General features: G+C 46.5%; 1 protein-coding gene across 1 annotated transcript in view; it reads left to right on the forward strand.

Moving 5' to 3' along the window:
- TMEM132C (transmembrane protein 132C) overlaps positions 1–12,636 on the forward strand; it is a 366,604-nt gene that overhangs the window by 132,216 nt on the left and 221,752 nt on the right. Inside the window, exon 2 of the mRNA XM_060170309.1 lies at positions 566–1,454. Within this exon, the coding sequence (XP_060026292.1) occupies positions 566–1,454 (889 nt within the window). The remainder of the gene's footprint in view (positions 1–565; positions 1,455–12,636) is intronic.

Below are 12,636 nucleotides of genomic sequence, written 5' to 3' on the forward strand. Positions count from 1 at the left end.
CATTTGAAGTTCATGCTTGTGTATGGTGTGAGGTATGGCCCTAATTGTATCTTTTTGCCAAACGGCTGGTCGGTTGTCCTAGTACCATTTAAAGTCTGTCTCTGCCTCATGATTTGTGGTACCACCTTTAAAACATACGAAATGTCTAGATGTACAGGGGCTTGTTTATGAACTGTTCCCTTCCACTGGTCTGGTTTTCTCTTCATGTACCAGTGTCATTAAAAATGTTTGAAACTCATGCAAGTTATTAATAAATCCACCCACTTTACACTCCCACACTTGCCAGCATTAGATCAGACTCCATAAAGTTGCCACTGTTCAACAATTCTTAATGGACAAAAATCTCCCTTTCGTAGGTTTCGACCTAATACACGCAGGTAATTTTCGGAGCATGTTGTCATTTACTGGCTGATCGAAGGAACATGAAAATCCTAGCCAAGTGGACTGCGGAGTGTTTACCCTCGTTTCTAAATTGCTCGTCAATTACCCCTCGTTGCTAAGTGACCTCTAAGGAGCCCGGAATAACCCCATCTTTCTCTTTTTCTTTTTTCTTTCCCCCCTGCAGTGATCGAGGGCCGTGGGGTCACAGACAACATCCAGAGGTTTTCCTCGCTGCCCCCTTATCTGCCCGTGACCTACCACGTGCTCAGAGCGGAGACCTCCTTTTTCCTGAAGGAAACCAACCAGGACTTGACACGCAACTCCAGCCTGCAGTCCCGAGTCGAGTCCTTCTTCCCCTACAAAGCCAGGCGGCCCCCGATCTTAAATGCCAGCTATGGGCCTTTTTCGGTGGAAAAGGTCGTGCCCCCGGACCTGATGTCGACTCCAGACTTTTTGGGTCCCACCGACAAGGTTAGTTTCAACTGGAAGCTGAAAGCGCACATCATACGGGACAAGGTCTCCCTGAGCCGGCCCCGCGTGCACGTGCTCTTCCACGTGGTGGGCAGGGACTGGGACGACGCCGACCCCGCGCAGAGGCTGCCCTGCCTGCGGGTGTTCGCCTTCCGGGAGACCCGGGAGGTGAGGGGCAGCTGCCGGCTGCAGGGGGCCCTGGGGCTGTGCGTGGCGCAGCTGGAGCTCCCGGCCGGCTGGTTCGGGCCCCCCACGGTGGTGGCCGGGAGGAAGAAGTCGCCCGAGCCCCCCGAGGGCAGCCCCGTGGAGCTCTACTACGCCCTGCAGCCCGGGGACGAGCGCGGAGACTGTGCGGGCGGCGACGTCCGGAAGGGCAATGCCATCCGCCCCGGGAAGGACGGGCTGGAGGAAAGCACGTCCCACCTGCAGAGGATCGGCGCCGTCGGCCTCTACCGGGTCCAGGACAGCGCCCAGCTCAGCGAGTTGCGCCTAGATGGCAACGTGGCCGTCTGGCTGCCCTCCCGGCCGGCCAAGCAAGGAGACGTGGTCACTGCCTATGTCACCGTGGCCAGCAATTCCACCGTGGACTTCTTCATCTTGAGGTAGGTGCCCACTGTAGTCTGGGGCGTGTGTACGGTGACGCCGGACGGGAAGGTGGGGTGCAGATTTGAGAAGAATCCGTCTTCACCACCTTCAGGGACGCTCCGGCTTCAGAGTAGAAGCCACATTCTGCACCCGGCCACAGGCTTTCAGCAGCTTCGCTGTATATTAGGGGGTGGGAGAATGAGGGCCGGAATTGCTCCCCTAAGAAACAAGACTAACTTACCCGCTGTCTTCTGACCTTGTATTACCTTTGAATTGGCAGAAGGATAGGACTTCTTTTAAGCTTCAGATTTTTTTAATACATGTACAAATACTTGGTTGCATGGCCAAGTGTATGTTCAGGGGGCCCAAGAAAAGACATAGGCATATCTCACTCTCTGCTATCTCACTTGGGGTGTAAACATGAAAAAAAAAAAGCCAAGGATAAGTTTTTTTTTTTTTTTTTTTTGGTGGGGTTAAATCTTGCCAGTTAGCGGTGGGAAAACCCCAGTTTCTGAGTACAGTTTAGCAATGATTCAGGGAGTCTGCCCAACAGAAGATTCTTCAGCAGAGGTATTCCATCTCATAAAAAAAGAAAAAAGAAAACTAAATTGAAACAACTACAGAACAACCCACCTACCATCACCTCTGTTGGTTCAGCAAATCACCCCAAACTTGTAATGGGCTCTTTCTCTGCACAGTGATTCTAAGGTTTAGATCAGGAGCGCCTGTTATCTGAGGATAACTAATAACGGGGGGGAAAGCCACCTGAAGCAAATCCTCTTAAAATGTGGCCTAGGATTTCATAAAAATGAAAAACTATTTGCTTGAGATTTGTTTAAAAGATAAGGATGATAAATAGCAGGTTTTTGTCTGGTATCGTTAAGAAGGACTTAGGTTGTAATTGCAGCTGTGCTTTGGTTCTTTTTAGAATAAAAAATTAATCACATGTTGCTTGAGTTGCTGGGGAAAATATTCGCAAAATAGAATGATGGCATCTCGTAGCATATTTCACTTTGGTTTAAATTTTGTTGTCTGATGATAAGAATGGTCCATTTTCAAGGGTTTTAATAAGTTTCTTGAGGCATTTCTTAGTCCTTTGGATTCGAATAATTCTCTTCTGAAGTGTCTGTCTAGTCATCATCCTTATAATTTTTTCTTTCAGTTTTTAAGTGGACTAGTTTTGCCAGGTCCGTCTTTGACAGTGGTTTGGGATATGATCAAGGGCTTTACAGCATCGCTTTCAGTGACATTCGGCAGTCCTGCATCTTCTACAAAATATAAACTGTGCCCTGGGGGAAAAATTCCCATCGTATTTGTACTGATGGGTGGTCAGCCTGGTGCCTGCTGCCTTTGGCGGGGAGGAAGGATAAACTCAGTGTCTTAATGCAAGTGTCAGCCTTATAACTGCAGGGCCAGGATAGCAGATATTGAGATAAAAGAATCCAGGTTTGCTTCCTCCTGCCTTGGATGGGCAAAGACACTGATCTGGAAGGTTTGAGTTTCATTTCCACTGAGTCCGTTAGCACCCTGGTCTCATGTTCTTCTATTGCAAAATAAATATATCAATCCTGAGCTTTGGAAAAGAGGGATAGAAGGCAGGGCATCAGTAGTACTGCTAACAAGTTTTAAAATTCCAGAGTCATAAGTATCTTCCCACTTGTACTTATCCTTAGCTTCCCTCTTTAGCACAGCAGGCTTGAGGGGTGAGTATGCCTGAGCCACTGGGTCCCCATGTGTAAGATGCAGGGCCTTCCGCTGCAGGTGGGACACTCAGACCTGGTTCACTGGAGAGGAGAAGCTGTTTTCTGTGTTTTTCATCACAAAGATGAGCATGATGTGGGAGAACACAGGTCCTGCAACCAGCTGGCCTCAATTCTGGTCTGCTTTCTGGCTTTGGGACTGGAGGCATGCCACCTCATCTCCATGTGCCTTAGTTTCCTAATTCAGATGAGACTCTGGTACCTACTGCCGTAGGGATGGGAAGATTCAGTGGGCTGATATTTATTTGTGAGATGCTTACAACGGTATCTGGCACTTAAAAGTGCTTCTGTGAAGGGTTGCTGTTGAACACCCATCAGAACTTCCATAAGCGTTGAATTCTATTTTAGCAGTGAAAGGATATTGCGCTTCGCATAAAACAACAGCTACCAGGTGTGTTCTGAAAGCTGTATTGATTCTCACTTCACCATGCTTTTGTTTAAAGAGCAAAAAATTTGTTTTATAATGACAAGAGCTTTGGGAGCACAGAGGGTCGGAACGACATGGATGTTGCTTGATGCCGGGAAGGGCAGTGGCCCTATTTCTGCCTTCCTGATCTTTCCACCCACGGATCAGAGTCATGGGGAGAGAGAGGAGGTGGAGGAGAAACAGAGTCAAGAATGACTCCAAGGGCTTTCCTGGTGGCGCAGTGGTTGAGAGTCCGCCTGCTGATGCAGGGGACGCGGGTTCGTGCCCCGGTCCGGGAAGATCCCACATGCCACGGAGCGGCTGGGCCCGTGAGCCTGTACTCTGCAACGGGAGAGGCCACAACAGTGAGAGGCCCACGTACTGCAAAAAAAAAAAAAAAAAGAATGACTCTAAGACATTGGGCGTGAAGGATGCAGCTGCCCTGATTGGTATGGGAAGGCTGTGGGTAAAGTAGGTATTCCCTTTCCAGATAACGTATCTCATTTTAATTTATAAATTAATTATTCTAAGGAAAAAATATTCAGTAAGAAAATACAAAAAGATGTACACAGATGTGGCAAAATAGTGAATTTTGCATGAGGCTTAGTGAAGTCTGGGCAACCCCACTTTCTTCCTAGTAAAAGTAGCAGCTCGTGGAAATCCTCCTTTATTTAGCTGTCTCCGGTGATGGTCACTGGTTCAGTCGATCACAGGAGAAATCCATCTGGCCCATCACTGGAACCCTGCTGCGAAATTCACGGGGGATTTTTTTTGGGCGGGGGGAGGGACTTTGCTACACCCTTCCTGACCGTGAAATCCAAAGACATTCTCCATTGCCTCCCTGGAAGATGGCTTTGCCGACAAGGCTATGATGCTTGAAGACAACCCAAACTTCTTGGGAATTTTTATAGGGCCAATAACATACATGGACACTTGGCCTAAGCCTCCTTTCTGAGATCGTTTTCACAAACGATACTCTCTTCCGTGGGCGCGAGGAAGCCGCCTGCATTTCATTAGTTAGTCGTGCGTTTAATTCAAGGGCCGTCCCTGCTTTGTGACCAGATTGGTTCCAGATGCAGTCAAGGTGTGGAGGTTGAAGCTTTGTTTCCTGTGGATAGAACGTTATTTTAGAAACCTATTTTGGAAAAATAGAAACATAGAATAAGGGCCAACGTAAAGGAAAATACCCAACTGGATATGTTTTACAGACACTTCTAAGTAGGTCAGTTCCATGGGTATCAGTCCCTTGTCCCCTGGGATACAGCTTAGCACATATTGGGCTGGCCAAAAAGTTCATTCGGATTTTTCCAGAAGGTGTCAACAGGAAAACCCGGATGAACTTTTTGGCCAACCCAGTAGTCAAGGACTAGTAAACATTTATTGCATCGATGCAAAAGCAAATACCTAATGTCAAATTTATACCATGATGTGCCTTTTCATGGATGTTTTCCTTCATGACTTACTAACTGAATCTTCTTGAAATAATATCAAGATTCCTTACGGCAAGCATAAGCATTATTCCCTATTCCGAGGGTTTTCAAAACATATTGACAATTGGGGTCATCAGTCCTGACAATTCCCGATGCCATCTCCACGTACCTGAATGCTGCTGACAAGCCGGGATGCTGAGGACCGCATATCTTACCCAAAGCTCAATCTTAGACTGGCTTTGTGGAATTACTCCCTGTGTTGGGACCAACGTTCACATTATCTCAAGTTGCAGGTGTTAGGCAGGTCACTCTTTACCTTGCAGGTCTTTGAAGGGAAGAGTAGGGGACACCGTGGCACCTCTGATCTTAGCAGGAAGCAACTGAAATTGATCCCTAAAGAAGCCAAGGCAGTGGTTCACTGGTCCTCTCCCTTTTAAAATAAGCTTGCTTCATTGAAATCCCTAATTCACAGAAACGGTCGGGGGATGTCCTCCTCCGAGTGTAACTAATTCAGAACCCCGCAACTTTGTGATTGGAATTAGGGATGCTAAGAGAGTCATAAAGAGAGTCTTTCCTCTTTACAGGATTACATTATGCCGCTACCATGAGCTTACACATAGCAGATCGTCCTATCTCGAGTCTCATAATGAAAAGAACGTAAGTAGCGTACCAGCTGGTTTAGTCTACGCCAGGATTTCTCAGCCTCCGCAAGACGGGCATTTGGGGACAGATCGTTCTTTGTCGTGAGGCCGTCCTGTGCATTGTAGGAGGTTCAGCAGCATCTCTGGCCTCTACCCACTAGCAGTGGTACCTTCTCTTCAGTTGTGACAATCAAATTGTCTCCAGACATTGACAGAGATCCCTTGAGGGACAAAATCACCCCAGTTGACAGCCACTGGTCTACACCTTTGACGTGCAGAGGGTATGGATATCTGGATGGTCTGTGCGGAGATTTGGGTGGGACATGAAGAAACAGTCTGGCTCATCCTAGGCGTCTGACCAAAGTCAAAAGCTGCTGAGACCGTATTTCCTCAGTTTCTCTTCTGACAGTGTACTCCCTCATTCTGTTCCTTCCCCATCTAGAGTTAAGTGTCTGATCAGTGTAATCAGTTCAAAACCAAAGGATCCAGACTATTTCACAGGTGACTGAGGAAGAGAGAAAACAAGATACTTGACATCACCTGTCTTGGATTCCATGTATTTCTGGATTTCTGTCGAGCTCAGGTAGTTATCCCAAGTCCTGTCAGCCGGTGGTTGGGCCACCACACCTCCCCTCAAAGGTAGCTGACTCTTCAGAACGAGTCATGACCCCCACGAGCAGAAATAGAAATCTTTCCATCTCTTTCTCTCCAGAAGAACTGACCACAGAGCAGCTGTTTGCATGGCTGCTTTGTCCTTTTCTGGGTAAGGTTTGTGTATCAGTGGTGATCATGGAGCCTTCAGGGTGTAAATCCTAAGAGGTGATTTTTCCTTTTTAAGTAAAACATGGTGAAGTCACGAGGTAATCCTCCCAGAAGAATAAAGAAGGAGTAGAAGGAAGATGACGCTATGCCAGGCGTCCAGTCTGAAGAGCCCTTGCTTTGTAGAGGCAGGATCACAAATTACGGGAGTAAGTCGTGAGGCAGCCCTCCGCCGGGGTGCAAGGGGTATCGTTCTGTTCCTTCCTGGCTATCGGATGTGGGACCTACGGGTTCATTACCTCTGTCCTGGTGTGGCTGCGAGGTATATGCACAGTCATTCTTGTTAATGACTAATGTCCCCCAGCCAAATCAACATGACGTCATGTGCATTTAAGTGCTGCTCTGTGTTCCCAGCGTCTTTCCAGTAAATAAACACCAAGGATGAAGGGTGCAGTCAGGCAAGAAGCTTTTAAGGAGATGTGCTAAAGGAAGAAGAATGTTAGGGAAGTATTATTTTTCTTCAAGCAGGATAAGATCTGTAGGTGGATGTATTTCTAGAACCTCAGCGTATAACGAGGGAACGCAGGTAGAGTGCAGAGCCTGGCTCTCTCCAAGTCTACAAGGATTTTGTGAGGTTCATCTTTTACAGACAAATTGTGTTCCTAACCAGCGCAGGGCAGAGGGCAGAGTCTCAGGATGCCCCTGGTGGGTGGATGGTGGGATTCATGGGGCATCTCTCTCCTAATAGACTGAAGCCCATCACGCGGCTTCACTGCTAAGTCTACTTACACTTAATTATACACAAGTACGCAAAATACACAAATGGTCATAGCAGCATTATTCACAATAGCCAAAACATGGAGAAAACCCAAACGTTCCATCAGTGGGTGAATGAGTAAGTGAATTGTGGTATATTCCTACAATGGAATAGAATATGGCCGTAGAAAGTTACGAAGTCTTGATACGGGCTACCATTGTGGATGAACCTGGAAAACAGGGAGCCGAGTGGAAGAAGCCAGACACAACAGACCACGTGTGGTACGATTCTATGTATAGGAAATATCTAGAATAGGCAAGTCCGTAGAGACAGACGGTAGAGTAGCGGTTGCCAGGACCCAGTGAAATAGATGGCCAGTGGTGAATGATTGCTAAGGGTATGGGGTTTCTTTTTGGAGGGATGAAAATATTTTGGAATTAGATGGTGCAGATGGGTGTACAACTTTGTGAATGTACCGAACACCACTGAATTGTATACTTTAAAAATATACGATATACAAAACTAAACCATATATACAATATAGAAATAAGCCAGATATATAAATAAACCATATGTATTATATATAAGCATCTGTAAATAATTATATATATAAAGAAACTATATATAAGTATAATCTATATGTATATATAGGGATATATTGTAAGATGGCGTGGAAAAACCCGAACGAACTTTTTGGCCATCCCATTATATCTCCCAGCAGATGGTGTGTGTGATAGAAAAGATGATTCGTCTTGACCTTTCTTTCTTGCCTCCAAACTTAACCACATATTAAACATGGAACGAATTAAAAAAAATAAAACTCTAGTCTAACTGAGGCTCTTTCCCTCAAGTGATCAAATGTTCAGTTGCCTTTCCCACACTTGGCGACATTCTTAGGATCGTGCCCGGTTGAATCTTTCCCACGGACACTAAAGCGTTTCTTATGCTTTGTACCGTGTCACGATGAGAAGCCGCCTCAACGTTTCGGATGAATGAGAATGGCCAAAGCAGGGATGGGCTGGCTTACATCAGACGTCTATACGGGCTAGCCAGGGAATATAGACACGTGCAGCTGTATGCGGGGGGTGGGCGAGCGCTAAGAGGGCCTTAGCAGCCCCCGTAATCTCAATTAACCAGCCCCCGAGGCCGCCCCAGATCAACACTTGATCCGGCGAGGGCAGTATATTACGTCCGCACAGTTCTCCACTTCCGCGCAATGGCCAGTCAGATGTGTGCACCCTCCGCGGTGGAAATGATGGGACCGGTAGGGAAGCAGCAAGAGGGGGATCACGTGTGTTTCTTTTTTTTTTTTTTTCACGTGCATTTCTAAAGGGAGCAGCCTCTTCTCAACTCCCAGCAATTGTTGCCGCTCTGGAGCCCAAGACCATGACAACCAGGTTTACTGGTCTTGAAGACCAGCTGGAAACGCAGGGTTTATGTACAGTCTTTCAAACAGAATGACTCTTCAGCCATCGCCATGCAGGCCTGGGGACCTGCTTGGGTCTGCAGGTTGCCATGCTGCATCTCTTGATCCGTAAGTCAGGGCTCACAGTAGAGTGGTTTAGTGTCCCAGGGCTGCTGTAACAAATGGCACCAAACTGGATGGCTTAAACAACAGAAGTTTTTTCTCTGACGGTTCTGGAAGCCAGAAGTCTGAAATCAAGACAACGGCAGGGCCGTGCTCCCTCTGAATGCTCTAGAGAAGAGTGCTTCTTTGCCTCTTTCAGATGCTGGTGGCTGCTGTCAGCCTTTAGGGTTCCTTGGCTTGTGGCCACATCCCTCCACTCTCTACCCCTGTCTTCACATCAATTTTCCATCTGTTTCTCCTCTATGTCTGTGTCTCAAATTGCCCTCTCCTTTCTCTTATAAAGAAACCTGTCATTCAGATATCATATGATACCGCTTATAAGCTGAATCTAAAAACAGCGATACAAATGAACTTATTTACAAAACAGAAACAGACTCACAGACATAGAAAACAAACTTATGGCTACCAAAGGGGAACGGGGGACAGGGATAAATTGGATGTTTAACATATACACACTACTGTATTTAAAATAACCAACAAGGACTTACTGTAGAGCACAAGGAACTCTGCTCAATATTCTGTAACAACCTAAATGGGAAAGTAATTTGAAAAGGAATAGATACATGTATACATACCACTGAATCCCTTTGCCGTACCCCTGAAACTAGCACAATATCGGAAATCAACAGTAGTCCAATATAAAATAAATATTTGCAAAAAAAAAAAAAAAGAAACGAGTCATTGGATTTAAGACCCACCCCAATCCAGAATGATCTCATTTTTGAGATCCTTAACTACTTACATCTGCAAAGACCCTGTTTACAAATAAGGTCACATTCTGAGGTTCTAGATGGACATGCATTGGGAGAAGGGCCATTCTTCAACCCACCCTAGAGAAGATGGGCCACTCGCTGTATTTCAGAGCCTTCCACTGTGGCATCCTTGGTTCTTCTGAATTGCTCCATCCCGCGGCGGGAAGGAGATGCTATGAATAAGAACGTGTGCCTTCGCCACGTGAAGGATAAACCCTTCTCTGTTGGGGGAGTCCAGACCTGCACCCTCAAATCCATTCCACTAATTTCTGAGCGCAGCCTGTGTGTGTGCGGTTATAATTGAATATTAGGGAGTGTGGGTTTTTTCGCCCCATGCGTTTTGTGTCTGAGGATACAAAAAACCCTCAAAGGCAATTTCCAGATACCTGGCTTGCCCTGGATAATTTTGGGCTCTTCATTTCCACCGGAGCCTCAATCTGCAGGGTCGAGTAGAACCCTCGAGAATGACGGCACAGTCCCCAGACTCCCCCTGAAGCGGAGGAGACCGTCCAACAGGATGGTGTTTGCCTCGACGGCCAATTTGGAGCTAATTCAGAAAATTCTAGAGACTCACTTTCCCACACTCGTGTTGAAAATGCCTTCCCTGTTGAAGGCCTCCCCGGGAAAGGTTTGTTTTCATTTTCTCCAGCTTGTCGTTTTAAATGTATTCTGCTGGAATAGAGAAAAGGAACAATTTTCTTTCTGCTTGGGAAGAAGTAAAGAAATAACGTTTCCTGCCTGGGGCCCCTCCCCAGCCCCCCAGAACACATCTGGGTTGCCAGGCAGCCCGGCTTCTGCGAAACATTTGAGAACGATTTGACTGTTGTGGGAAACATTTAAACATAAAATTGATTCCAGTTCTGTGAACAGAGAAAAGCAGAGTCCTTCTGACCAAGTCCTGCCTCTTTTGTTCCACGTTCTTTCAACCATGTAAAAGTCATCTTAGTGTTCGAGTTTCCCCAGATCACAGCTTTGTCTGTTGCAAACAATATGACACGTGCATAAGTGGCCCTGTGACACACGGTCCCTTTCTATCCGGACATTTTGGAAAAGAGAGTCTGGCTAAGGGCGTGGTAGTCATTGCAGTAAGAGTGTCAAAATTTTAGTATTATTTTGTACTGGGGTATTTTATTTTTCTTCATATGGATTTTTTTCTCTTGTTTTTGAGTCCCTCTTTTTATTTTGTTTTTTAATTTAATTTTTAAATGGAAGTATAGTTGATTTACAGTGTTGTGTTAGTTTCAGGTGTACGGCAAAGTGACTCAGATATATATGCATATGCTGGAGTATTTTAAAGTACTGATAGGCTGCTACTTTGGTGTCATGTCACTGCTCCAGGGTTCCTAATATCAGAACTTTCAACTGTTTATGGCTTTCAACCGCAAGAGTTATTAGCTGAATTAAAATCTCGGAGAGGGGAAGAAAACCTTACCGGATTCAAAAGCGTTCGGAATGCATTCCCGCTGCTTTATTTCACTAAGTGAAATAAGTCAGCCGGAGAGAGACAAATACTGTGTGGTATCACTTATAGGCGGAGTCTAAAAATACAACAAACTGGGGCTTCCCTGGTGGCGCAGTGGTTGAGAGTCCGCCTGCCGAGGCAGGGGACGCGGGTTCGTGCCCCGATCCGGGAAGATCCCACGTGCCGCGGAGCGGCTGGGCCCGTGAGCCATGGCCACTGAGCCTGCGCGTCCGGAGCCTGTGCTCCGCAACGGGAGCGGCCACGGCAGTGAGAGGCCCGCGTACAGCAAAAATAAAATAAAATAAAATAAAAATAAATAAAAATACAACAAACTAGTGGATATGACGAAAAAAGAAGCAGATGCACAGAGAGAAAGTACTAATGATTACCAGTGGGGAGAGGGAAGGGGGAGTGGGAGATCCAAACTATTGGGCGTAAGGCAGGTTACAAGGATGTGCTGTACTACACGGGGAGTAGAGCCAGTACTTTGTAATAACTGTCAATGTAAAGTAACCTTTAAAACTTGTATTAAAAATTAATTTCAAAAATTTAAAGAACAAAACATATGCATATAAATTTTAAAAAAGAATTTTTTTTCCATTAAAAAATAAAACCTTTCTTGGAAACTTCTTGCTATTTCAGCTTCCATGTCCTATGTTCCTAGCAATGTTGAGTATCTTTTCTTGTGTTTATTAGTCCTGTGTGTGCTCCCCAGGGCCAGTCTGGCTCCAGTCTACTTTCAGAAGTACGATGCACTGTTTTACTTAGAAGGGAAGGGTCCTGGAAATTAGGACATCAAGACAGACAGGAGGCTGTGGTGTAGGAGGGGGTAGAAGGGAGGGGAGAGGGGCTGTGGATCTCAGGACCAATTACCAGCCGTTTTCTCCAGCTGAATCCAGTGACCTCACTCCCCCCGTGGCTGAGTCCCATTGCCCCACCCCACCCCCTCCCCTCTTTCCTCCACAGTGGATCCACATTCTCAAGGCCTGACCTTGTTCCCTTAGTTTAACTTATATCAACTAGGACTTTCTTCCTCCTTCATCTTGCCTCGAGAGCATACAGCTAGAAAGACCAGCATCACCAGACCTGGACGGTGGCTGTCCCTCAGGTGGAACGACATGTGAGGGCAGTGCCTGAAAGACGGAGACCACATCTTACATGTCCCTAAAATACCAGCATCTGGTTGGCGTGGTTAAGAATCCGCCTGCCAATGCAGGAGACACGGTCTCGAGCCCTGGTCCGGGAGGATCCTACATGCCGCAGAGCAACTAAGCCCACAAGCCACAACTACTGAGCCCGCAAGCCACAACTACTGAAGCCCACAACTACTTGCATAGTGTTTGGCATGTCATTCATTTGTAACACGCCATGCAGTCCTCTCAACAACCCATTCTGGCATCCAATCTCTTTAGCTCCATCAGCCGAATCCCCTCCTTACGTGTCATTATAATTCTCCTGCTGGCTCCCTACATGGTGACCCCAGTGGCTCCTAGTTGCGACCATGCTGAGAGTTATTTTTTATTTATTTATTTGGCTGCGTCAGGTCTTATTTGCCGCACGTGGGATCTTCTGTTGCAGTGCACGGGCTTCTCTCTACTTGTGGCTCGCGGGCTCCAGAGCACGTGGGCTCTGTAGTTGTGGCAC

Source organism: Lagenorhynchus albirostris, chromosome 14 (assembly GCF_949774975.1).
Source record: "Lagenorhynchus albirostris chromosome 14, mLagAlb1.1, whole genome shotgun sequence".
Taxonomy (NCBI): domain Eukaryota; kingdom Metazoa; phylum Chordata; class Mammalia; order Artiodactyla; family Delphinidae; genus Lagenorhynchus; species Lagenorhynchus albirostris.